This window comes from Micromesistius poutassou (assembly GCF_964030765.1).
Source record: "Micromesistius poutassou genome assembly, chromosome: 11".
NCBI lineage: Eukaryota > Metazoa > Chordata > Actinopteri > Gadiformes > Gadidae > Micromesistius > Micromesistius poutassou.
The window spans coordinates 3,360,619-3,387,391 of NC_140281.1; the positions used below are offsets into that span (position 1 = coordinate 3,360,619).

At 47.9% G+C, this 26,773-nt stretch overlaps 2 protein-coding genes across 4 annotated transcripts; both read left to right on the top strand.

Annotated features, from left to right (window-relative positions):
* Window positions 1–1,060: 1,060 nt before the first annotated feature.
* LOC311355696 (uncharacterized protein) lies at window positions 1,061–12,445 on the top strand. Its single transcript, XM_084475503.1, has 12 exons — window positions 1,061–1,183; window positions 1,962–2,845; window positions 3,653–3,833; window positions 3,979–4,118; window positions 4,812–5,377; window positions 6,062–6,341; window positions 6,918–7,122; window positions 7,493–7,677; window positions 8,153–8,251; window positions 9,513–9,680; window positions 10,622–10,715; window positions 11,324–12,445. Exons 2-12 carry the CDS (start codon window positions 1,999–2,001, stop codon window positions 11,385–11,387), a joined length of 2,829 nt encoding a protein of 942 aa, XP_084331629.1. The 5' UTR covers window positions 1,061–1,183; window positions 1,962–1,998; the 3' UTR covers window positions 11,388–12,445.
* Window positions 12,446–13,713: 1,268 nt separating this feature from the next.
* Window positions 13,714–25,369, top strand: nlrc3 (NLR family, CARD domain containing 3). 3 transcript variants are annotated; one of them, XM_084474885.1, is made up of 19 exons: window positions 13,714–13,823; window positions 14,770–14,969; window positions 15,358–15,627; window positions 16,200–17,955; window positions 18,402–18,488; window positions 18,864–18,947; window positions 19,429–19,512; window positions 19,580–19,687; window positions 20,289–20,372; window positions 20,732–20,815; window positions 21,055–21,138; window positions 22,061–22,144; window positions 22,269–22,352; window positions 22,902–22,985; window positions 23,194–23,277; window positions 23,362–23,445; window positions 23,622–23,705; window positions 23,906–23,989; window positions 24,186–25,369. In XM_084474885.1, exons 2-19 carry the CDS (start codon window positions 14,837–14,839, stop codon window positions 24,274–24,276), a joined length of 3,453 nt encoding a protein of 1,150 aa, XP_084331011.1. In that variant the 5' UTR covers window positions 13,714–13,823; window positions 14,770–14,836; the 3' UTR covers window positions 24,277–25,369. The 3 variants fall into 3 exon arrangements, with proteins under 3 accessions (XP_084331011.1, XP_084331012.1, XP_084331013.1); XM_084474886.1 differs by having other exon boundaries at window positions 19,604–19,687; XM_084474887.1 differs by having other exon boundaries at window positions 15,545–15,627.
* The last annotated feature ends 1,404 nt before the right edge of the window (window positions 25,370–26,773 follow it).

The following is a 26,773-nucleotide window of genomic DNA, read 5'->3' on the forward strand; positions in this document are numbered from 1 at the left end:
GCTCACACCAGGATCACCCAATGTTGCGATATTTAGTAAAAAAAATAAATAGATCTGTCCATTTCCTCAGTTCCCTTTAACAAGATGAATCACTTTTATTTTTAGATAAAGGATGTAAAACTTGAAATAACGATAACATCATTTTGTTAAGCATTAATGATGCAAATCAGAATTGCCTAGATAGATTTTCACTGATCAATAAAGGCACTAAAAGTAGCTTCTAAGGCTTGTTTAGAGAGGTGGAAATGGACAATGAGTTTGTGGAGATTGGAGGATGTTCAAGCTTGGCTTTGGAGAATTCTTTATCTTTCTTGGTCGTTCACACATTTTACCCACATCCATAGAGCCATCTTTACCTGAAATAGCTCAAACTGAATTATATTAAAGGTTGATGTAAATCTGCAGAGGCTTACAAGGCTTTCCAATACCACTGATGGATAAAGGATGGGGGCCCTGCCCTATTGATAGTTCTAGTATTGAAAGTTAAAACGTTTGAGGTATTTATATATATCAGGGGTTTAATAACCATACTTTATAGGATTACCTGCACGGTAACTTACTAACTCAAACTACAGCATTCAGCCAACATCTTTCATCCATCTCCGATTAAATTTTTTATAGTAGGCCTAGTCATATATTTACAATGGAAGTTGTCCACGTGGCTACACTTAAAGTGGCATATGACACTTTTAAAAATGTCATATCTTTATATTTTTAAAGTTGTCATATATTGACACTTTTAAAGTCCTTCAATTCCTCCTTTAATTTGTGATGGCAGAGACAGCACCACTTCCACCAAGACATCACCACCACCCCTTAACAACAACACCCGCCATCCATCATCCCACCAACACCACTCTAATAAAACCACTCAGTCACTCACCACCACCCCTCCACCAGTCCACTACCACCACTCCATGACCTCCCCCACCAGCACCCCTCTAAAAACACCTCCCGTCAACCAGCACCCCCACCCCCTCTGCCCGCCCACCGCCCACCGCCGCTTGGGGGAGAAAGTGCTGCTTTGTCAATGAAGGACGGAGCCTGGGAGCGGCGGAGATTCACGCAAACTTTCCAGATCTGCTCTCGGAATAACAAACCGCTCCTCGTCCACACGCCACCGAACGGAGGTCTCGGGAAACGGACGGAAGCGGCAGCCGGGGACCGGGAGAGCAGAGAAGCAGTAAGTCCAATCTGTGTTTTTTTCGGTAGAAGGACTGAAAGTAGGGAGACGACGTGAATCTTTTCTGTGCGGCGGAGGAGATGAACGGAAGCGGCAGCCCACCGTGACCAGAATAAGACCCTTCCACACCACGCACACACTCACAGCCACCGGATAAATAGTTCACGGATTGTGCGGATCATTTGCACAGCCGTCTATCGCGGTTTCCCTGCAAATTGCATGAGCTGTTTTGTTGACCCACTGTAACAGTTGGTCTGCGTCTTGGAGGCTTGTCGCACATTTATTTGATTTGAATGTGCTAAACAGTGTAGCTTGTAAATGCGACAATATAACCGTACTGTCTTCACCCGTGTTCGCTCGTTCCAACTCTCTGATGGAAAGCTTTGTTCTTTATTTTACATGACTGGCAATCTGAACTTCCATAACTTCGATGCATAACTTTGCACAAGATTTCTTTGGAAATGCATTTCGCAATCTTCCAGACACGCACTCCGAAAAGAGGATGAGTCACAGCCATTCATTCAAGCGGCCGATATCCCGTTAAGAAGGGGAAGCAGCGAGTGGAGCTCTGGTGTGAAATAGATGTTGGTTAGATGTTGTGATTGAGACCAGCATTTCCCCTTAAGAGCGGTTAATTTATTAACTGGCGCATATTACTGTCTGACTTGGGCTATTTGCGACAGAGGAACCGGCCGGTCTCAAGCAGCTTCGGACAGGAGTTAATTAAAACTAACTTCTATATTCTTCTTTTATTTTATTTTATTTTATTTTTTTGCAGAAGTCCGTCTAGTCACGTACTACTCTGGTTGGTAAGCATGGTTTGGTGGTGTACTGGTGTGTCCAGCTGGGTGTTCCTGGTTGTTCTGGGGGGGTTCCTGGTTGTTCTGGGGGGGTCCCTGGCGGCGGACCCCTGCCTCATCATCAGCGAGGTGAACGCAGACAACCCCAAGCTGGACACTACAGAGTTCGTGGAGCTGTACCACACGGGCGGCCAGCGCGCCCCCCTGGACGGCTACACCCTGGTCTTCTACAACGGCAACGGCAACGTGGCCTACAAGGTGCTGGACCTGAAGGGCCAGGCCACGGACGAGAGGGGCTTCTTCCTGGTGGGCTCGGTGGACCTGAGGCCCAAGCCCTCCATCCTGCTGCCCCCCAACACCGTCCAGAACGGGCCCGACGCCATCGCGCTGTACCGCAGCGGGGCGGCCCGCTACACGGAGAAGATGAACGCCACGGCGGTGGGGCTGGTGGACGCCGTGGTGTACATGACCCGCTGGACCAGCAGTGCCGAGGTGCTGGCCGAGGTCCTGACCCCCGGACAGAGGCCCTTCGTGGAGGACGAGGCCAGCCACGAGGGCGACGAGTCCATCGAGAGGTGCCTCCTCTCCGCGGACGCCTGGACCTTCCAGCTGGCGCCGCCGTCGCCCGGGCAACGCAACCGCTGCACGCCACCGGCCCCGCCCCCTGGCCAGCCCCTCATCAGCGAGCTGAAGCTGGGCGGCGGGCTGGCCAACGGGTGGGTGGAGCTGACGGGGGTCCAGGGGGCGGGGCCGCTGGTGCTGGTGGTGCTGGACCGGGCGGGGGTGACGACGGTCAGAGTCGACGTGGACAACGCCAGGGACGCCATGGTTACCGTGGAGATAGAGAAGAGCTTCATGAAGGGTGAATGCAGCCACACTGTCAATACCGTTACATTCACTTGGCTAACGTCATAACCGTTACATCACATTCACTTCGCTAACATCACTATCATCACATTCAGGTCACTAACATCACTATCATCACATTCAGGTCACTAACATCACTATCATCACATTCAGGTCACTAACATCACTATCATCACATTCAGGTCACTAACATCACTATCATCAAATTCAGGTCACTAACATCACTATCATCACATTCAGTTTGCTAACACCTTTTCCATTAAAGCACACAGCGAACATCATCACCATCGCAACACACATAACGGCTGGCTAAACGTATCATATATAAAATCATGTATAATATACAATATGATCACACGGCTCTTCTCAATGCTGTAGAAAGCTCCGTTCATTTGCAGGGGCCTTCCTGACTTCCTCAATTCTTTTTTTGATAATTGACATTGCTAAGCATATAATGACCGCTGTCAAGGAAAGTGGATGTTTCGCCTCTGATTCACGTCTTTCGTATCACTCAGCAAATAGTCTGGTAATTTATAAATCCCAGCGTATTCGTTTGCTAAGCGACGTCAACGTCTTTGGCAAACAATTTCTCTGCTGATCAACACTACGAATGGTAACAAATAAATAGTAAAAAGACACACTGTGTTTTTAGGCCGTGTTTTAGCCGTGTAATAAGTGGGATAATCTATAAGCGAGACACCTCCACTTCGCGTCGGTGTCGCTGTTCGCCCTGTCGGGGCTTATTTCCAGATAATGGCGTTCTATACATTATCCCTTACATATACAATGCCTGTGTTGCTAGGAGACGAGGCAGGCGCGGTGGCGCTCTACGGCGGCCAGGCGGCGGACTTCCTGGTGGGCAGCAGCCTCAACCACTCCCAACCAATCGATGCCTTCGTGTTCTCGGGGCGCGGAGGAGTGCCCAGCGACAACCTGACCGAGACCCTCGTACCTGGGAGACCCCCCTACCAGCTCAGCCCCATGTGAGACCTGTTCTTCTGCCTGTCTGTGTGTGTCCATCTGTCTGTTTCCTCTGCCTGTCTAATGTGATTGCCGTCTTGGTAGGGCGCTCTTGTGTTTGAAGGGTCCGGTATGAACGACCTGTCCTTTCCTTACTGTGTCCTGCAGTCTGCGGGAGGGGGGAGTGTACCTGAGCCGGTGTGGGGTGGCCCCGGGCCCCCGGGACCCAGGGGTGTTCTGGGAGGCCCCCCAGACCCCCAGCATGCCCAACAACTGTCCCTGGCCTCGCACCTGTCCCCAGAGCCCTGGTGAGTCTCCAGGTCTCTGTCTCTCATTCTGTCTCCTTGTCTCATGATCCCTGTCTTCTAGCGTTAATCTCTTACGCTTCTTCTGTCTCCTATTCCCGGTCTCTGTCTCCTGGCCTCCTAGTCCCGGTCTCTTAGACCTTCTGTCTCTTAGTCTCCTAGTCCCTGTCTCCTAGTCTTGGTCTCATAGGTCCTCTGTCTCTAAGCCTGTCTCCTTGCCCTGTCTCTTATTCCACAGTCTCTCAGTCTCCTAGTCCTTCTTTCTCCTAGCATCCCAGTCCCTCTGTCATCTAGTCTCTGTCTCCTATCTCCTAGTCTGTCTCCTAGTCCTCCAGTAACTCTGTCTCCTAGTCCCTGTCTCATGTCTCCTAGTCCGTCTCCTAGGCCCAGTCTCCTACTCCCTCTGTTTCCTGGTCCCCCTTTGCTTGTCTCCAGGTACCTGTGTCCTAGTCTCCTAGCCTGTCTCCTCGTCTCCTCACCCCTGCCCACCCTCCCTGTCTCCCAGGCCCCCCCGGGCAGCACCGCGCCCCCCCCCCTGCCCCCTGTCTCCTAGTCTCCTAGTCTCCTCGTCTCCTTACCCCTCCCCCTCCCTGTCTCCCAGGCCCCCCCGGGCAGCACAGACGCCCCGCCCCACCTGTCCCCCTGTCTCCTAGTTTCCTAGCCTGTCTCCTTACCCCTCCCCCCTCTCTCTCCCAGGCCCCCCGGGCAGCACCGACGCCCCGCCCCACCTGCCCCCCTGGGGCCGCGGGGACTTCGTCATCAACGAGCTGAACGCCGACAGCCCCGGCGCGGCGGAGGACGGCGAGTACGTGGAGCTGTGGCACCCGTCGGGCCGCCGCGTCTCCCTGGCCGGCCTCTGGCTCCTCCTCTTCAGCGCCCACGACAACCGGCCCTACCGCGAGATCAGCCTGAGCGGCCACTTCACCACCGCCCGCGGCTACTTCCTGCTGGGCAGCGACCGGCTGGTGCCGGCGCCCTCGCTCCGCCTGCCGCCCAACACCATCCAGAACGGGCCGGACGCCGTGGCGCTCTACCGCAGCCCCGACGGACCCCCGTCCTCCCTGCGGTCGGGGGTGCCCACGGCGGGCCTCCTGGACGCCGTGGTGTACCGCCTCAAGGGCTCCGACAAGGAGGCACGGACGCTGAGCGACGCGCTGACGCCGGGACAGCTCCCCCTGCTGGAGGACGCCAGCGTGCTGCCCGGGGACGAGGGGCTCAGCCGCTGCGGGGGGCTGCACCCTGCCGACCTGTCCGCCTTCGCTGTGAGGAAACCCTTATTCATATGTTCCTTAATCACTGTTACTGTCTTACTGTCAGTTATCACTGTTACTGTCTGTCCTTTATTTCTGTTACTGTCTGTCCTTTATCACTGTTACTGTCTGTCCTTTATTACTGTTACTGTCTGTCCTTTATTACGTTACTGTCTGTCCTTTATTACTGTTACTGTCTGTCCTTTATCACTGTTACAGTCTGTCCTTTATCACTGTTACTGTCTGTCCTTTATTACTGTTACTGTCTGTCCTTTATCACTGTTACAGTCTGTCCTTTATCACAGCTACAGTCTGTCCTTTATCACAGCTACAGTCTGTCCTTTATCACAGCTACAGTCTGTCCTTTATCACAGTTACAGTTTGTCCTTTATCACAGCTACAGGTGATTCTTTCTCACAGTTTCAGTCTTTAGTTAGTCATAGCTGCAGCCCTTTATCACAGTCATCATAACTTACATCTGGTTTAGAGTAGACTGATGTAGCTGGGCTTCTTCAACTCATGAAAAAAAAGATTCTTACGTAATAATATGTAATTAGCGGATTTCACGTGTTACCGTTATAGGCCATTCGACTGTTGCATGTAGCATGTTCATTTGAATCTGGCATTATTGTCAGTTTTGTGTGAGTGCAGTCGTGTTCTAACATGTGTCCGTCACATGACATGACTTGGCGGCAGGTGGCCCCCCCCACTCCTCTGAGGGAGAACGTGTGTCCCCCGCCCCCGCCCCCCCCAGAGGGAGTGGTCGTCAACGAGGTGTCAGTCGCCCGCTGGACCAATCAGAGCCGGCAGCAGGGGTCGTTCGTGGAGCTGGTGGGCCCGCCCCTCACGCCCCTGAAGGGTCTGGTGCTGCTGGCTCTGGGGGAGGAGGACCGCGGCGCCGCCATCTTAGCTCTGCCACTGACCGGCTCCACGGACAGCAGGGGCTTCTACCTGGTGGGCAACGTCACCGGGGCAGGTAACCACACCGCCTTAATGCCCTCTCAGGGTCTGGGTGTCAGAATGTGTTGCTTTCTCTCTGTTTCCAGTGAGGGCTGAACGCTTAATCAAATTCAAACCGACATAGCGATGTAATAGAACGCGATTTGCAAATCGCAAAGGCTACGATAAAAGAAAAGAGAAAGATTAGGATTTATTATTATTTATTTTATTGAGGTTTGTTACTGTTACTGACTGGAGATCAGTAAGATCCGTATTTTAGTAAACTAAAATTTTATTTTAGTTTCACAATTCAATAGTTAATTGAAGATGTTATAATATCAATTGCTGCATCAATTCATCTCAACACATAGCCCTGGCCTAAAGGAAAGAGCAGTTTATCCGGTTCACACTGAGAGGTAGCTTACATAGTCCTTATTTAGCATGTTATGGTCATTAGCATATAAGCCCACACACACGCATACTGTAGCACTGTGGGGAATGTATCATTAAAAGGTAGTTAGCATGTTGGGTGAGCATAGTCACTTAGCATGGTGGGATTTATGGCATGTTACTAACCAAAAATATTTTCTCTCTCTTCCCCCTCCCCCGCCAGACCAGAGTTTCCCAGAAGGCACCACGGTGCCAGCGAGGGGGGGCGTGGCTCTGTGTCATGGCGTGTTCAGCGTGTGCCGCGCGGTGGCATCCCGGGGTCTGGTGAACGTCAGCAGCATCAGGGACTCTGTGGTGTTCAGCCACCACCAGGCCCTGCTGCTCAGCCTGGGAGCCAGCATGGGGGAGCAGGTCCTGCCTGCACCCAGGTGAGGGAACGAGGGAACGAGGGGGGAGGATGGACGTATGGATGGAGGGGTATGGAAGGAGGAGTAGATGGGTTACGCCGCATTCACACTGCGCGCGTCCGTTGACGGATGACGGATGGCGTGTCTGACGTATGGGGGACGTGATCTGATTGGCCGACGGATCCGTCGCTGCCTGAAAAGTTGAACATTTCTCAACTTTTTGACGTTTATGTCCTTCCTTGTGGTGTTATCTCTACTCTTCATTGTGTGTGTGTGTGTGTGTGTGTGTGTGTGTGTGTGTGTGTGTGTGTGTGTGTGTGTGTGTGTGTGTGTGTGTGTGTGTGTGTGTGTGTGTGTGTGTGTGTGTGTGTGTGTGTGTGTGTGTGTGTAGGTCCGTGCAGGCAGGCCCGGTCTCTCTCAGTCGCTGTACGTGCTGTCAGCCCAGAAGCCCCACCTCCTGGACTAGCTCCGCCCCCACGCCTCGCACCACCAACCTGTGCCCTAGCTCCGCCTTCTCAAGCAGTATCGACCTATGCCTGGGCCCATTGGCCAGTGATTGGCAGGACCACTCGGCCAGTAAGACCAGAGATTCTGCCCGACCCATATAACCACATTCAGCTCTAGTGCTGATGCTACCAATATCACCACTGCTAATGCTATCTCTACCGTTACTGCTACATTAAGCTCTACTGCTGATGCTACTATATCTTTGCTGCTAATGCTACCACTACCTCTAATGCTATTATAATGATATGATAATAATATGTACAACTTCTAATGGTACTTCTATTGCTAACCCTCATGCTACCACTATTGCTACTGCTAATGTGACTATTATATAAACTGCTACCATTAGCTTCCAAATATTACTGCTATATTGAGTGCTACTGCTACATTGAATGCTACAACCAATGCATTATCAACATGTATCAAATTACGTAGAAGACCATGGTGTCCCTTGACTGATGATTAAGATTAGACACCCACCAAACTATACACTTCTAATTGTGTGTATGTGTGTGTGTGTGTGTGTGTGTGTGTGTGTGTGTAGACTGCAGTGACCTCCTCCTACAGGGTAGCAGGGTAGCAGAGGTGGCCGGGTACTTGGAGCAGAGCTGCCACTGTGGCATCAGCGCCCTCTACCTGCAGGGTAAGAAATAACGTACAAGATATATGTATATATATATATATATATATATATATATATATATATATATATATATATATATATATATACACACTTAATATTACACACACCCCCTCTACCCGCAGTGTTTATTTATCATTATTAGGATTGTCTTTATTACTGTTATCCACAGAAGCCAGTGAGGCCATAATCTCATTATGGCTTGATTCTGAAATGTTCTGGGAAAGGTTCCCAGTGGAGCCTGTGTGATGTGTTCAATGAATACACCATTAAAGGAGCGATCATTTGGGATGTAGAAAACAATAACGACATGTGTAGATGTCTCTCCTTAAAGTGTTGTGTACACACAAACCACAGACACACACACGCACGCACGATGACAACAGTTTGAAGACTCAATATACAGAGTTTATATATGCCGCTTTTCCACCGACAGTACCAGCTCAACTCGCCACGACTTAGTGCAGCACGACTTGGTTTGGTTACAGGCACGTCGCGTTTCCATCTAAAAAAGTACCTCTCCAACGTGGGCGGGTCGTCATTAGGTTTTAATCCCGGGGTACAGGATTCCCGGGAAATCTGATCAAGACTATTTCCTGATTCCCGGAAAGAATATGATGGGAAATTAAATTAAATAAAAAACACAATAACTGCACATCTATTGTCATATGGTAACGTTGATGGAGGCGAAAATCGAGCCCTGGGAAAGGAATGACACAAAAACGAAACAGCGAAACGCTGATCCGTGTCCCCCTTGGGAGCCGGCCCGTGGACTCCAGCCACGCCGGACACACACAACCACGCCCGACACACACAACCACGCGCAACCTAAGTCTAGCCCCGGGAAATGAGCGACACACAGGGCGAAACGCTGATCCATGTCCCCCTTGGGAGCGGGTCCTTGGACTCCAGCCACGCCGGACACAACTTAACTTCGAGTGATTATTCCCGTTTGCAGCCGCTGGCCAATCAGTTGCCAGCAGCCTGTTTACGTCATACAAAAGTACCTGCTCAGCTCGCTTGGAACCTCGACGGAGGTGCTACAAAAAAAAGTACCAGGTACCAGGTACTTTTTTTGGCAATGGAAACGCAAAAAATGGCGGGCCAAGTCGAGGCGAGTCGAGGCGAGTTGAGCTGGTACTGTCGATGGAAAAGGGGCAATAGAGTGTAAAAGAACTGTGAACTTTCGGGTCTAATTTTGGTAAACCATTTAGTAACCAATGGTTTCCATGGTGACTTGCAATTGCTGTGATGTCATCTCCAGGCTTCAAGTTCTGGTGCGTGTCAAGCTGGCTCAGGGTCAAGGGCAGCATGATGGCTCTGTCGGCCCACCAGAAGACCCTCATCCTGCAGACCTCCTCCTCACACCTCCCCCCTCCCCACGGAGAGGGCAGCTGCTCCGCCCCCAGCGCGGACCCCCACACCAGCACGGGTCAGCTTCTACCCCTTACAGATCTACAGTCTATCCATCTCTTAACCTTCTAGCTTCTACCCCTTACAGATCTACAGTCTATCCATCTCTTAACCTTCTAGCTTCTACCACTTACAGATCTACAGTCTATCCATCTCTTAACCCTCTAGCTTCTACTGCAAACAGATCTACATTCTTACCATCTCTTAACATTCTAGCTTCTACCCCTTACAGATCTACAAGCTATCCATCTCTTAACCTTCTAGCTTCTACCCCTTACAGATCTACAATCTAACCATCTCTTAACCTTCTAGCTTCTATTGCCTACAGATCTACAATCGACCATCTCTTAACCCTCTAGCTTCTACTGCCAACAAATCTACAATTGAACCATCTTTTAACCTTCTAGCTTCTACCGCCCACAGATGTGGTCTTTTTTTTTTTGAAGGGCTGGTATAACCGGTCTGATCTGGGCTAGTCTAGGCTAGTCTAATTTACACCGCAGACGTTTTAGATGCGTTTTTTAGTCGGCTGTCAGACGTCCGACTTCAGCTAGAGATAGAATTCATTCAAACTAGTTCACTGATTTACACCGGCAGCGTTTTACGCCCGTCTCACGGCAGACCAAAGCTTAACTTACACTTCACTTCTATTTTGTTATGATGTTATCTGATGAATCTTGAAAATATAGCCAAATAAACGGCGGCGGTGTGAATTGATATGCCTACGTTACGCCTACGTTACGCTCACGTCTCTCTCTCGCCTGCGGTGTAAATTCCCCTTAAGTCTAATTACACTGGTCTGAATGTATTTTAATTGTGTGGTCTTATCTGATCTGAATGTAATGTAATTGTGAGGTCCTAATTGTGTCCCTCTAATCGTGTGGTCCCTCTTGTCTGAATGTAATGTTATTGTGGGATCCCTCCGGTCTGGTTGTAATGTAGCGGTCTGTTCTGTTGCAGAGTCTGCGCTGAGGCTCCAGGTGGGTCTGGCCCTGGGTCTAGTGGTCCTGCTGGGGCTCGTGGCTGCTCTGGTCACATACCTCTACAAGAAGAGGTAGAGTCTCACTCTCTCTCTCCCTATCACTCTCTCACTTCTCTCGGCCTCACTCTCTTTTTGTTCTCGTTCCTTTGATCCTTTGTTCTTTTGTTATTTCTCTTTCTCTTTCTCTCTCTTTCAGAGTTCAAGGGTTGTATTTGTCTTACACACAGTATACACAGTATAACACAGGGTCAATTCCGACAGGGAAACTCCCTATGACGTGGCAAGCAAAAAATACGTATAAGGAGATATCAAATTGTTAAGAGTCACAAATAGACTGAGGTCTGAATCATCTCCATAGTCTCGCAGACGTTGACAAAGAGGTTGTTGGTGTCCTGGCACCATGTTGCAAAGTCACCAACCTCTGTAAGCATTCTCATTGTTGTTGGAGGTTCAACGGTGGTGTCACCTGCAACCTCAAATACTGTGTTTGGCCACAGTCTTTTTCTCTCCTACCCCTCTCTCTCTCTCCATCTCTTGACTTTATCTTGGAAGTGAAGTTATTACAATTTTGGAATATGTTTGCGAAATTATTTTTGTAGTTACAAGTTTGGTCAACAAGGAGGCACTGTTCTCTAAACGGCATGGTGAGCTCTGTTTGGTGTTTGTGTCGCCCCCTGCAGGCGGCCACTGAACTACCACTCCATGGAGCTCAGCGAGCACAGAGATGGTCTGTCTGAGTTCTGAACTGGCACAGCGATCAGCTCCCGCTCACCTCTAAAGGAACCAATCAGGGCCCAGCTGCTGCAGAGCGGCACGTAACAATTAAGAACACTGGAAAGACTGAACGGGATTTAGTGCTATTCAACGTGGTTTAATGTTGTTTAGCGTAACTTACCGCTAAATAACATTACGTAGCATTAAATAACACATTTTAACATTATTTAATGTGATCTCACGTTTTTTGACATTAATAAGCCTTACCTAAAGTTATTCAGCAGTATTCAACAATTTAAAACGTGAATTAACACGGGAATTTACACCATACAAGAACATGAAAGGATGGTTTAAAAAGAATACTACTTGAGGTCTGTTTCGAAAAGTGTGTGTGTGTGTGTGTGTGTGTGTGTGTGTGTGTGTGTGTGTGTGTGTGTGTGTGTGTGTGTGTGTGTGTGTGTGTGTGTGTGTGTGTGTGTGTGTGTGTGTGTGTAAGACCAATTTTAGCACACGGTTTACAGTAATTTGTTTTACTCTACTTTCATCTAATGTGTGTGTGTGTGTATGCGGAGGGGGTTTTGTGTATGTATGGGGGGTATTGTGTGTGCGTTTGTGAAGGGGAGTTTTGTGTGTGTGTTTATGGGGAGGGGGGGTTGTGTCTGTGTGGCTCATGTCTGTTGTAATTCATGTTTAACGAAGGGAAAATAACGTGAAAAAAATGTTTTAATTTGATACCTGAGTAATAATCTTTTGTTCCATGAATATATATATATTTACCTTTCTGTATATTAACCCTAACCTTTATGTTGTTTTCTAACATTCGTCTTTAACACGCCTGGAACTTGAAATAATGACCTTTTTGAAACACCCTAACTTTTAACACACTTCACTGATGAAGACAAGAATATTTGCAAATCGTTTTGAGTTGCTTCTTATTGACATTTGTTTTAAATGATTAATAATTGTCTATGACGTTTATGAAATCACGCAAAGGTAAAAGAACATTTTAAATTATATAACTTTTTAATTGTTTTGTTTTTGAATAAGTCATGTTTTTTGTTGCCTTCCCAAAGGTACGTTTGCTCAGCTCATGCACTGTGGAAATTATTTTTGAAATAAAATATATTTTTCTGATGAGCAACAGAATTGTTAGCATTTGTGATCCAACCACACACACAAACTGTAATCCTGTAATCATGCTCAGCTGCAGGCTCCGTGCTTGCACAGAGTGAAAGATTATATTAGGCCACCAAGCTCTTCTGAGACCAATCTGTTAATTATCCCCAGAGTCAACACGAAACATGGGGAAGCAGGATTTAGTTACTATGCAACAAATAGCTGGAATAAACTCCCTGAGGATTTAAGACTTGCCCCAACTCTGACAGCTTTTAAAACAAGACTGAATACTTTTATGTTTGCTTTAGCTTTCTGCTAATTCTTAAATCTACAATGCTTTTTTAATTTTGCCTTTATTTTCTATCTTTTTTAAATTTTATTACTAACTTTGCCTTTATTTTCTATTTTTACCAGAGAGATACATGATCTGATACCAGAGAGACTGGGTTAGAGTCCTAGGATCTGGGTTGGAGTCCCAGAGAAAGGACCAAGTTCCTTTAGGTCGGGTCGGAGTCCCGACATGGGTAAGGCCCAAGTTCCTTTAGGTCGGGTTGGAATCCCGACGTGGGTAAGGACCAAGTTCCTTTAGGTCGGGTTGGAGTCCGACATGGGTATCAGAGACTGTTGATCTTAAATACATTGCACTTTCTAAAATGCTTTTTTTTTTAACTTTGCCTTTATTTTCTATCTATTTTACTTTTTTTACTTATCTATTATTTGATTTTATTGTATGACAATGTTTATATGTGAAGCACTTTGAATCTGCCTTGTGTATGAAAAGTGCTATATAAATAAAGTTGCCTTGCCTTGCCTTGAACTATTTAAACAACAATTTAATCATTTAAATCTCTTCATAGTCATTAAGCAGATGCTTTTATCCCGAGTGGTGACACACAGAAGTGAGGCTGAGAACAACTCTAATTTGGTGTCAAAACTTCAAAGAATAACTGAGAGGATAGGAATCAGAGATACACGCTTAGTAATTTATTTTATCAGTGGTACCTGTTAAATGTTATTGTACAAATCAACCAAATGTGAGGTTATATGTGAACCTGACCATGAGAGCTGTACCCTAAATGTTACCGTCAGCAGGAGACTGAAGGTGTGCATGTGTTTACAGTATCATCGCATGTTCAAACAATGAAGCGTTTCGAGGTGCATTTCTTCTGCACAGGAAGACACGAGGTTAGAGACAGGAAACTGTTGAAGGAGATAGTTTCCTTCTCGCCCCTTGCCAAACTGTCTGTGCGTGAGTGAGTGAGAGCAGTTGCACCGCGAGGAACCTTGGATTGAGCCTTCTAGTGATTAACAAAGTAAGAGTGAACAGGATCTCTGCAGAACCGACTGATGGTGAGTAGGTCCACAGTCTTCAGGACTCTGTTTAATATGAATATGATCATGTTTGTTTGGAATTGAATGAAAGCCTACATCTTCTGATTTCACACCACCTCGACAATTACATTTTCTAAATGATGAGACTTTTTGGATTATTTATAGGTGACATATTATACCACCAGGTCTGTGTAATGGCCAATCACACTCACACCTGATGGTATAATATGTCTCCTTTAAGAAAATACTAATTATATCATGTATATATTATATAGCCTATATATATATTATGTATTATAACCCTCATATAACCACACATTAAATTATATGTTGGCCTAATTAAAATAATATAAAAACACGTTGATACAATATAAAATGGTACATATGGTATGTAGAAGTATGGTATGGCAGTAACTATCATGTTTAGTTCACCGACCTGTTTCCATGGTAACGTAAACACCACTTGTAACGGATGAAGATGTGTTTGTATGATGCAACGGAAGTTGAGGTTATCTTTGTGCATTCCTTTGTCACTGTTTGACATTTATCACAGCTACAGTCTGTCCTTTATCACAGCTACAGTCTGTCCTTTATCACAGCTACAGTCTGTTATTAATAGTAGCAACAGGCTGTTCTTTATCACGGCTACAGTCTGTGTTCTATCACAGCTACAGGCTGTCTCTATCACAGCTATGGGCTTCACTTTATAAAGCTACATTCTGGCATTTATAACAGTAACAGTCTGCCCTTTGTCACAGTTACAGTCTGTTATAAATAACAGTTACAGTCTGTCCTTTATCACAGTAACAGTCTGTCCTTTTCACATCTACAGTCTATCCTTAATCACAGTTACCGATGTCCTTCGTCACATCTCCAGGCTGTCCTTTTATCACATGTGGTCACATGTGGACCCATTTACACACGGCGTTGGATCCCTCACAGCTCCTCCTGACTCCCTGTGCAGGTGAACCTGGAGCTGGCCTGCGGGGGCGGAGCAGCGAGCACCTGTCCAGGTGGGCAGTGAGGGGCCCATGCAGCGCGGCGGCCAGCAGTACGAGGCCCTGCTGGGCCGCAGCGAGAGAGTCACATGGCAGAGAGACTGCTACATGGACCTCCAGTCCAACCCCAGTGGACCCTCCTCCAAGACCGACAGAGACGCCCATGGTAGGCAGCACTCCTCGGGGTCGTGGGTCCTTACCGGATGCAAGATGTGTTGGGTGTGTTGAGATGTGATTATATTGGATGTGTTTATATTGGGTGTGTTGAGATGTGTTTATATTGGATGTGTTTATATTGGGTGTGTTGAGATGTGATTATATTTGGTGTGTTCACATGTGGTCACATTGGATGTGTTCATATTGGATGTGTTGACATCTGTTTACATTGGATGTGTTTGAGTTCACATTGGATGTGTTTGTGTTCATATTGGGTGTGTTTATGTTGGATGTGTTTGTGTTCATATGGGGTGTGTTTACATTGGATGTGTTTGAGTTCACATTGGATGTGTTTCCATTGGATGTGTTGGTGTTCATACTGGGTGTGTGGCTCTCAGGATCCGTGTGGGTCCTTCAGCACCAGCAGCAGCTCCAACGCTTCACCTCCGCCACCTTCCTGCGGCGGATGCTGGTCCACCTGCGGGGGCAGGAGCTACTGAGCGTTGTGGAGGAGATGAGGGTGGAGGATGGCGGAGGGAGGCCGGTGGAGGAGCAGATCATGACTCTTCTCTCCCTGCTCGCCAGCAAAGCCCCCCAAGGCCCAGACGCCCTTCAAGCCTTTGTGGAGAACTCAGACTCCCATGAGGCCCGGCTCATCCTGATACATGGTACCGCCTTCTCAAACTCTCTCCTGTTTCCTGTTTTCTCTCCTGTTTCCCACCGCCCATTTCCCATTCCTACATCCGCCTGTAGAATGTAAAATGTAGAATGTAGAATGCTAGTTTAACCATGAAACAATGGCTCGGGTTTAAGGGGTTGAAATTCTAGTTTCACAACATTTGGAGAAAAACATCTGAAGGAACTAACTGGCACTAATCAGGGAATTGCTGAAGGGGCTTTAATGTGACAGCGTTATCTCTCTTGCCCCTCTCCACCTGTTCGGAATGCAAATCAAAATATTATGTGACACAATATTACAATTCGGAATCAAGAAACATTTGATTGTCCGTACGACGCGACCTACAAGAATACTTTAGTCTAAATGCATATATAAAGAATCAATCACACATTAATAATAATTATCATTATAATAAATAAATAATAACATGCAGAAAGAAAACTTCAGAAGGAGTCTGTAAACAACCGCAGGTAAAGTCTTGTGGTCCATTGCCTGCAGCAGTCAGCCCAAAACGTGAGTACCAGCCACTAAGTCACTCGACCTCCATGTTCCCTCCTGCAGACCACATGGTGAAGGAGCACCAGGCAGTGCTGCTCCAGAAGCTTGCTACCTCCAGGGACCGAGTGTACTGCGCCCCCCCCAGCCTGAGCAGCGCCTCCCGGGCCCTGCTGCTGGTCGACGGGCTCTCCAACCTCCAGCAGAAGGAGCACGACCTCATGCAGGTCAACACCTCGCGGGGCAGCAGGAGGAGCCACCTCCGTCCACTGGCGTTGGCCAAGCTGATGGAGCCCCTGACCCGGGTCAGCTCCTCCCCGAGGGTGTCTCTCACCGTGGGCGTGGCCGGCATCGGCAAAACGGCGTTGGTCCGGCAGTTTGTCGTCCAGTGGTGCCTGCGGAAGGTGTGCAGCGACGTCAGCTTCGTCCTGCCCCTGTCCTTCTGGGAGCTGAACTCCCTGGAGAAGGTGTCCGCCGAGAGGCTGGTGAAGCTGGCCTTCCCGCACCTGAGCGACCCGGCCCTCGTCCTGAGCGGGGCCTGTCGGACACTCTTGATATTCGACGGTCTGGACGAGTTCCGCTGCAGGTTGAACTTCTCGGACGCGTCCACGTGCAGCGACCCGAGGAAGGAGGTGAGTGTGGAGGACCTGGTGACCAACATCATCCGGGGGAACCTCCTGCCCAACGTGTCGGTGTGGCTGACGTCGCGCTCGGCCCACGCGGCGCTCATCCCGGTGGGACTGGTGGACCGGCTCACCGAGGTTCCCGGGTTCACCCCTCAGGACATCCACACCTTCCTCCACCACGGTCTGCCGGAACGGGACACGGCGAGTCAGATCTGGGCTCACCTGGAGTCCCACAAGTTCCTGATGGTGATGTCCTACATCCCCTGTGTCTGCCAGATCGTGATGGACACCCTGAATTACCTCCTGCAGAAGGGCTCGCCGGACAGCCTCCCCAGGACCTGCACAGAGCTCTACGCACACTACTGTGCCATGAACGCCGAGGCAGGGGAACCTCGAGGCCGGGAGCCCATGAGGATGGAGCAGGTCCAGGCCAGCCAACGCAAGCTCCTGGGACCCCTCGGCCGCCTGGCCTTCTACGGACTCATCAAACACAAGTACACGTTCGGCGAGCAGGACCTCCGGACGCACGGGGTAGACCTGCCGTCCGCGCAGAGCAGCCTGGGAGCAGGCCTCCTGGCGCGGGAGGAGTCCGCCATCTTCGTGGCGTACCGCTTCACCCACCTGACGGTGCAGGAGTTCCTGGCGGCCACGTTTTACCACGTGTCCTCCAAGCGGGCCATCTTCGACCTGTTCTCCGAGAGCGCCATGTCGTGGCCCAAGCTGGGCTTCCAGAACCACTTCAGGAACGCCCTGCAGCGGTCGCAGCAGGACGACGGCGGCCACCTGGACGTGTTGGTGCGGTTCCTCGCGGGCTTGCTGTCTCCCAGCGTCACCAAACCTCTGGCAGCGCTGCTGGGGAAGGACGACTGCAGCCAGCAGGTCTGGGCCGGGGGCTTCCTCCAGAGCCTGCTGGGTCCGGCGGGCGGCTCGGAAGGGGGTGCAGCCGTCTCCTTGAGGGAGGTCAACCTGGCCTACTGCCTCCAGGAGCTGAAGCACACGGAGCTGCTGAGGAAGGTGGAGGAGGCGCTGAGCAGCGGCAGCCTCGCCGGGACCCTGAGCCGATCCCACTGCGTTGCGCTGGCCTACCTGCTGCAGGTGTCTCCGGAGTGCCTCCAGGAGACCAACCTGTCGGACTGCCTCAACTACTCCACCGTCAAATGTCTGCTGCCGCAGCTGCTGTACTGCACCCATCTGAGGTCAGATATCTATCACTCCATCAATCAGGCATTTAGTCATTTAGCCGACGCTTTCATCGATAGCGACCCACAGTGAGTAGGACGGGTCATGAAGGCGAGGGATTAGGGGGCATCTTGCTCTATGAGCCCTTCTGTTGCAGACATAGGGGATCGAACCCAGTACCCTTCTGCTGGGAGTCGAACCCCCGTGACCGCTAGACCCTGAGAGTAATAACTATTCATAATTTGTTTAGCCACTCATTTAGTGTGACAAATATTTAGGTGAGGCGGTAAAGCACGAAGAGGTCAGTATTGAAGTGATGTGTGGAAGTATAGATGTATAGATGTACCGATGAATGGCTGTATATAGATGAATGGATGTATGGATGTATCGACATATGGATGTATGGATGTATGACAGATGGATGTTGCTATCCATTGGTGAAACAGATCATCTGTGTTTGCAGGCTGGAGAACAACCACTTCAAAGACAATGTGATGGAGCTGCTGGGAAGCCTGCTGAGTGCCAAAGACTGCCAGGTCCAGAAGATCAGGTCAGGCTCTGAAGTGGAGCATCAGTCCCAACGGGCAAACGAAAAAAGTCCACCACTTTCATGGGGTTTTTGCAGTGCAGTTACGCTGAAGAAATGTGCAATCTCCTCTCTACCTTAAGACTGATTAGTTAACCACTGTTTCCTTCACTCTTCTTCTTCTGCTGCAAGTTTAGTTTAACGTGACGTTGATGTTGGTCGATATCGTTCACGCCAACACACAAGTATGTCCTTTTAGGATGTCCTTGTTTTTTTACTGACTAGCTCTGTGAGTCAAATGTCCTCGCCCTCCCTCCAGTTCGGCTCATTATTATTATGTCACGTTTTAAACCAAACCATCCTCTCTTCTCCTCCTCCCTCCTCCCTCCTCCCTCCTAGTCTGGCGGACAACTCCATTGGTAACCTCGGAGCGAAGGCTCTGAGCCGAGCCCTCCTCGTCAATCGGACCCTCACCGCACTAGAGTAAGGCCCTATAAACGAGTAATCCAATAAGTATTATGTAATATATGATGTTTATAATAACCCTAACCCTCACCACACTAGAGTGAGGCCCTATAAATGAGTAATGTAGTAAGTCATATGTAATATATGATGCTTATAATAACCCTAACCCTCACCACACTAGAGTAAGGCCCTATAAACGAGTAATGTAATAAGTATTATGTAATATATGATGTTTAGAATAACCCTAACCCTCACCTCACTAGATTTAGGCCCTATAATCTAGGAGTAATAAGTAATATGTAATATGCAATGTTTAACCCTAAAACTTACAATACTAGTGACATCATATAATCTAGTAATATACTAAGTAATATGTAACATACATGTAATAATCATAAAGAGAGATGAGAGAGATGTGGATATTTACATTTTACTAGATGTGTACAGGACTTATTATGAGGATGCATCACATCTCACAGCTGTGGATGTTTCTTCTCAGTCTCCGCAGCAACAACATCGGAGCCAAAGGCGCCCGTTTTCTGTCTGAAGCGCTGAAGATGAACCAAATCCTGGTGTCCATCAAGTGAGATCTGCGTCAACACACTCATCCATACGTATATATCTATAAGTGTATTGATCCGTTGGGTCAGCTTAACGGGTTGTTCTGGCGGTAGTTTCCAGAACAACAACATCGGGGAGGAGGGGACGCGGGCGCTGTCCGACCTGCTGCTCGTCAACCGCAAACTGGTCTCGCTCAAGTGAGTCGGCTCCTTCTTGAACCAGTTTAAGATGTGATTTGACACCAGTTTCAGCGGTGATGAAACTAGTGTAAAGAGGGACGAAAATGCTATCAAGATGTGATTCAAACCTAGTTTTCAGATGTGGTATACAAAACTAGATTCAGATCTTGAATCAGAAACCAGCAGTTTACTGCAGAGTTGGTTGTATTGTAACAGTCAGAAGGTGTTGTGTACTAGCATGTCAGAGCTCGCTGAGTGTGTGTGGTGACGGCTGGTTTATCGTGTCTGCAGCATTGATTGCCTGATACATCCCAGGTGTACAGCCTCCACTTACCCAAGTGGAGGCTATCCAATCAGACTCAACACCAGGGAAGGCTGCTTAAACCAACTGTCCACCACACACACCCAACACAGATGTTTTACAAAACCAGTTTTAGATGTGATTTAAAAACTCTTTCAGATGTGAATTTAAAAGGATTTTAAGTATAAATAAGTATAAATAAAATGTATAAATAAACACATTTTAAAGGGAGGGGAAACCAGTTTAAAGGGTGATGAAACCAGTTTAAAGGGTGATGAAACCAGTTTTAAGTCTGATGAAACGGGTTTGCTGTTTCAGCATGCAGAACAACGCCATCGGAGCAGGAGGGGCGCGGCGCCTGGCGGAGGCACTGAAGACCAACCAGGCGCTGACGGAGTTGAAGTAACACCATCATCACATTTACATCAGCTCACTAATTGTTAAAGTACCTCTAGTTTACAATAACATAACATTAACTAGCAGTTAACCTACTGCAAGCTAGCCATAACATAACATCAGCTCACTACAAATGTACTGCCAGCCTACCACAACAAAACATCAGCTAACTACCAGTACTCAAGTAGACCTATAATGGTTTACAATAACATGAAATTAGCTAACTACTGAAATACCTCAGAGCTTACCTTGGTGGTGATGATGTTGTTGTGTCGGTGATGACTGTGTCGGTGTTGGGTGGTGTGGTGTTGAGTGTGCTGGTGATAACGGTGCGGATGGTGTTGACTATGGTCGGTCCCTGTCAGTCTCTGCAGTAACCAGCTGGGGGACGGAGGAGCCACAGCCCTGGCCCAAGCCCTGGTGGAGAACCGCACACTCCTCTCTCTCCAGTCAGTGGTCCTCCTCCTCCTCCTCCTCCTGCTTCTCCTCCTCTACGTCCCATGTCTCCACGCTCACTGTCACTGTCTTCCCCTGGTCTCTCCTTTCTCTCACATTTTTCTTAACTATCTTTCTCTCGCTTCAGTCATTTGTCTCTCCAAGAAATATTTAGTCAAAAACAAATAACAAGCCATATTTGTATGACTCTTGCCACTATAGTAACTGTCGCTATAGTAACTCTTGTCTCCAGCCTCCAGAGTAACTCCATCAGTGACCGAGGGATGACGGCCTTGACCAGATCTCTGAGGACCAACCAGTGCCTGCAGTCACTAAAGTGAGTTGTGATACAGCCTGGTTTTAGCCCCGCTTTAGCCTGGTTCCAGCTGTGATATAGCCTGGTTTTAGCCCCACTTTAGCCTGGTTCCAGCTGTGATATAGCCTGGTTTTAGCCTAGAATAGGCTGACAATAGCTTGTCTTCAGCCCCTGAACAGGATGTGTTTTCAGAGAGCAGAAAGTCAGACAGGCTGCAAATATTAACCACATCCTGAGAGCGTGTTTTTTTGTGTGTATGCGTGTGTGTCTGAGTGTGTGTGAGTGAGATCTTGCATGCATGCACGCATGAAGAGATTAAATTTAGAGTAATTGCAGCATGCATAGTCTACCTCAGTGTTTTGCTCTGGGTCAAAACGCTCTTAATCAATCAGCCTCTCCCAGAAACCAAATTTGTCAGGTTAAACTGCTGCCATGTAGCTGGAGCTTTCCCTGCTTGCAATGGCTCCTCACCCCCGCTAGTCAGTCACAGCTACAGTCTGTCCTTTATCACAACTACAGTCTGTCCTTTATCACAGCTACAGTCTGTCCTTTATCACAGCTACAGTCTGTCATTTATCACAGCTACAGTCTGTCCTTTATCACAGCTACAGTCTGTCCTTTATCACAGCTACAGTCTGTCCTTCATCACAGCTACAGTCTGTCCTTTATCACAGCTACAGTCTGTCCTTTATCACAGCTACAGTCTGTCCTTTATCACAGCTATAGTCTGCCCATTATCACTGCCATAGTCTTTACTTCCACACAGCTATAGGCTGATCTTTATCACAGTACAGTTTGTTCTTTATCACAGCTAGAAGCTTATAATTTATCACAAATACAGTCGGTTTTTTCATCATAGTTAGTATAGCCTTCATCACAGCTTCTCTCTCCCTCTTTCCCTCACTCTCTCTATCGCTCTCTCTTTTTCACCCCCACCTTCTAGTCTGAGAGAGAACTCAGTGGGGGTGGTCGGAGCGAGGAACATGGCCGCCGCGCTCAGGGAGAACGACGCTCTACGCAACCTGGAGTGAGTCACATGACACCACCGAGGAAAGCACTTCCTGTCTGACTTTCTGTCTGGCACACTCCGAAACCCTGCGGTGATGTTCTGTGTGTGTGTGTGTGTGTGTGTGTGCCTGTGTGTGTGTCAGTCTGACTGCTAACCTGCTCCACGACGAGGGAGTTCAGGCCATCGCCGGCGCCATTGGAGTGAACCAAACACTGACCTCCTTACAGTAAGACATGCGCACACACATTGACCCACCGATGTAGGGCTGATTGTAGTATTGATAGTCGAGGACCATCACTAATGACCTTAACTATCGATACTATTCCATGACTAACCTTTGAAATCAAACAGCGCTCACGTCCCCACCCACCTCGCACACGCTTTGTGAGCGAGGTGGGTGGGATTGTTTGGACGCCTCCTGCTCAGCATCCAAACAACCCACTTACCCTTCATCCTCATTATCCACGTCATCTTCATCATCATGTGCTGTTGCTCGGGCTGATGTAATGCTGCGCCAAACAATAATGGTAGTATGGATCAGGGGAGAGGTGGTCTTATTTGCTTCCTGGGCTGGTCTCCACTATCGTTATGTTATGGGGGGGGGGGGGGGGGGGGGGGCTGTTGCTTGGGAAACCAGGAAACCCCTCCACCTCCATGTCCAGGTGGTGTTCGAGCAAGGCACCTCATCCTCACTGTCCTCTGAGTTATTGTTGCCGGGTTTTCCTGGATAACTCACTTCCTGATCCCTGGACGACTTCATATCCTGTTCCTGCAGCCTCCAGTGGAACTTCATCAAGGTCGGAGCCACCAAGGCCCTGGCCCACGCCCTCACCTCCAACACCTCCCTGGACCTCCTGGAGTAAGATCCTCCTCCACCTCTTCTTCCTCTTCCTCTTCATCTTCCTCCTCCTCTTCCTCCTGGAGTAAGATCCTCCTCCACCTCTTCTTCCTCTTCCTCCTCCTGGAGTAGGGCCTTCTTCCTCTTCCTCTTCCCCTTCCTCCACCTTATCACCGCCATCTCATCCTCTAACAGTTAACTCAATGTGTGTGTGTGTGTGTGTGTGCAGCCTCCAGGAGAACTGTATCGGTGATGAGGGGATGGTGTGTCTGGCCAACGCCCTGAAGACCAACTGCTCTCTGAAGATCCTGTGGTCGGTCCCCAAATACCAAAACTCATCCATCCATCCATCCATCAACATCCTCTTACTGACTGGTGTGTGTGTGTGTGTGTTCAGTCTCCAGGGTGTGTCTGCTGGAAGGTGTGGGGCCATCGCCATGGCAACGGCTCTGATGGTGAACTGTAGCCTTCACACACTTGAGTAGGTCCACATGAAAACATGCATAATTTTGATGAAGAATGATTTCTTGTCATAAATTTAAAAATGTGGTTTAACGGAATATGATCATGGGCAGACACACTGACAGCATCTCCAGAGAAACATCTGAGGCGCAAACGTCAAAGTATGTGTGTGTGTGTGTGTGTGTGTGTGCGCAGCCTGCGGGGGAATTCCATTGGGATGGAGGGGGCTAAGGCGCTGGCCGGCGCTTTGAAACACAACCATAGCCTCAAGTCCCTCAAGTGAGTACACACACACACACACACGCACACGCACACACACACGTAATGAAAATCTGATGAGCACAGACACACACAGTGTGAGGATAATAGGTCAACGAGGGGGCTGATTGACACCCCCATTAGGCCTCATTAACCCCCCGTGGCGTGGTGTGAGTGTTGTGTTGTAGGAGCGCTGCATGTGAGCTCCTGTCTCTTTCCAGTCTTCAGGAGAACGGCCTCGGGATGGATGGCGCCATATTCATCGCCACCGCCCTGAGAGCCAACCACCAGCTCACCTACATCAAGTGAGTCCTCTCAACTCTTCCTCCTGCTCCTCCTCCTCACTCCTCCTCCTCCTGCTGCTCCTCATACCTCCTCCTCTTCACACATCCTGCTCTTCCTTCTCCTCCTCCACACTAGCCCTGAATCTGAATTCTGTAGGGCGCTAGGCCAACACGTGTGTGTGTGTGTGTGTGTGTGTGTGTGTGTGTGTGTGTGTAGTTTGCAGGGAAACGGGATCGGAGAGTCGGGGGCGAAGGTCATCTCTGACACCATCAGGACCAACTCTCCGGACTGTGTGGTGATGATCTGAACGCTGGTAACCGTAGCAACCAGATCAGCCCAATCCCAGCAGTCTCATGTTTCACCACTGGTATTTACTAAATGGCCAGTTTGCGTCCCAGGGTGCTCGGTTGAAATAGTCAAACTTTTCTGTAATTGGTTGACGATACCTGAATGTGAATGATACGCCAGTACTTGATATCTGTAAATATTTGTTATCTGTCGAATATGGACTACTGGATGCAAGCAGGAACTACAAGGACACAGAGACGGTAGCAAACTCCTGGTGTCAGTATTAAACAAACAGCCCACACATCAGTAACTACATTGTAACCTGTTGAATCAGAATTATTGGCCAGTATAGGGTTAACCCTAACCTGCTTTAACCCTTTACTCTCAAAGTACAACACTCACTTAACCTATTGTTTATATAAAAAAATTCAATAAAAAAAACAAAGAACAGTACAAAATATAAATATACTGTTAAGAATATAATTTAATTTACAAATGTACAAAAAAGAATATACAATAACAATTTAAGAGATGGAAGAAATGGTGCAATATCGGTACAGTCAGATTTAAATATAAACATATATGGTCAGAGATTTAAGATTTAAATATAAATATAGTGCAAGGCAGTTCAGTGCAATGGCAATATATTAATAACAATATTGGAATTGTAAAATTGAAATGTACATGAGGTAGATGAGCAGAACAGTGTTGATGGACTATGTTCAGTCAAAGGGTGGGGGGCTATTTGTGAAATGTGAAATGTATGAGTGTGCCCCGGCCATTGGACAGGTTATATCAACCCGTTAATAAACACAGTTGACCCAGTTCGCCCTCCCACAGCGATGCGACTGAGCCACTAAGTGCCATAGCAAACACATTAACGCCACATGACATAAATTCATAATGTACTTATCATCATTCATGGGGCTGCCGCTGCACAATGTAGCGTTCAGGAATAGTTGTTATGAGCGTTTCCATGGTAGCACAATGTATGCTAGATTAATATGTATAGATATATTTGTACATTGCTTTAATAATGTAATATATGAACTTGTTTTTTTGTCTCTATACAATTTAGCAATAAAATGGGGAAATTACTCATTGTAGCTGGATGTCTGGTCAACGTGTACATCTTGAATTTCTTGTAAAGGTGAACCTGTTGAAGGTCTGGTCCACGTTCTGAAGGTCTGGGCCACGTGTTGAAGGTCTGAAGGTCTGGTCCACGTTCTGAAGGTCTGATCCACATGTTTAAGATCAGAAGGTCTGGTCCACGTGTTGAAGGTCTGAAGGTCTGAGGGTCTGGTCCACGTGTACGTGTTGAGCATCTGGTATTGGTATACGTGTTGAATGGAGTGAGGTGTTTGATGGTCGGAGGTACAGCACCATGATTTCTCATGATGGGCTGATGTCTTCATCACTGTGACAATGATCTCAAACCTCAAAATCACGCCGGGAATGTAGCATGGCTGTTTTTTTATCAGGTCCATTGTATCATCAGGTCTATTTTTGATGCAAAAATTCAAAAACATTTTGTGTTTCTCCCGGCATGGCCGTGTGCATTGGGCTTAAGAGCTACCAGGGTCAGTGGTGGCTGGTGATAAAAATTGTTGGTGGGGCGCAGTAATAGAAAAAAAAATATTTGGTAGATTTGATTTCCTGTAGGCCTATTCTGGTGCATTTTGGAGATGGCCACTACCTTTTACTTACTATTCATTGAGATTCATAGCCTACATTCTGAATTGCAGGGCCTAAGCTTACAAGCTTACCCATTGTTGTTATTATGATATTGAAGCAAATCATGATCACTGTCGTATAGCGTCCATTTTTGTGTCTCAATGGACATTTCAAATGCAAATGCAGAAATATGGGACAGTTGCTTTATATTGTTTATATGCTACAGGCCGAAAGACTAAATTAATATGGAACTTACTTGCTCCTTTTAAGTATAACATTGCTTGGGGAGTCCAATTCCTCCACTGAAATGGGTGGAAAGTGCTTTTACAACTCTCTCCTAGTTAGCAATCCATCTCTTCTCTGCTGTAGTTGTGTTGCGCGAGTGTTGCTGAGGGAGGTAGCCTATTTGATTGATTCGCTGAATTGTCCAATCGTGTGGTGATAAAAAAAAACAGAAAAGCCATACCATTGGCCAGGGGCACACACTGGTGCGCCCCGATGGCGTTTTTTTTTTTGCGCCAATGAAAAGCCGTCTCTGCTTGATAGACAGCAAAAAGTTTGCGAGCTTACGTTGACTTCAACTTGGCCAGCGCCCCTGACCTGAAGGAGGGCTTTATTTCGAATGACCAATAACTAGTGTAGCCCAAGACGTTCAGATGCATTTAAATGGTTGCTGGCATTTGCAAGTACGGTCTATCACATAATTAAACGAGGATAAACGCTATGTATTTTTGTTGATTCATTTCGTATGTATAATAGATTATTCAAAGTTGGCAGACAAAGTTGGCAGTTGGCAGACTCTGTGAATATTTCACGGAGGGGCGGCGCCCTAGCGCCCTCTA

Bases quoted from the DNA above. Each gene is read 5' to 3' on its own strand.
- LOC311355696 (XM_084475503.1), top strand. From the start codon at position 1,999: ATGGTTTGGTGGTGTACTGGTGTGTCCAGCTGGGTGTTCCTGGTTGTT. The intron at 3,834-3,978 runs GTGAGACCTGTT...TGTGTCCTGCAG, and splicing joins CCCTACCAGCTCAGCCCCAT to TCTGCGGGAGGGGGGAGTGT. The intron at 5,378-6,061 runs GTGAGGAAACCC...ACTTGGCGGCAG, and splicing joins CCGACCTGTCCGCCTTCGCT to GTGGCCCCCCCCACTCCTCT.
- nlrc3 (XM_084474885.1), top strand. From the start codon at position 14,837: ATGCAGCGCGGCGGCCAGCAGTACGAGGCCCTGCTGGGCCGCAGCGAG. The intron at 18,489-18,863 runs GTCAGGCTCTGA...CCTCCCTCCTAG, and splicing joins TGCCAGGTCCAGAAGATCAG to TCTGGCGGACAACTCCATTG. The intron at 20,816-21,054 runs GTCAGTGGTCCT...TCTTGTCTCCAG, and splicing joins CGCACACTCCTCTCTCTCCA to CCTCCAGAGTAACTCCATCA.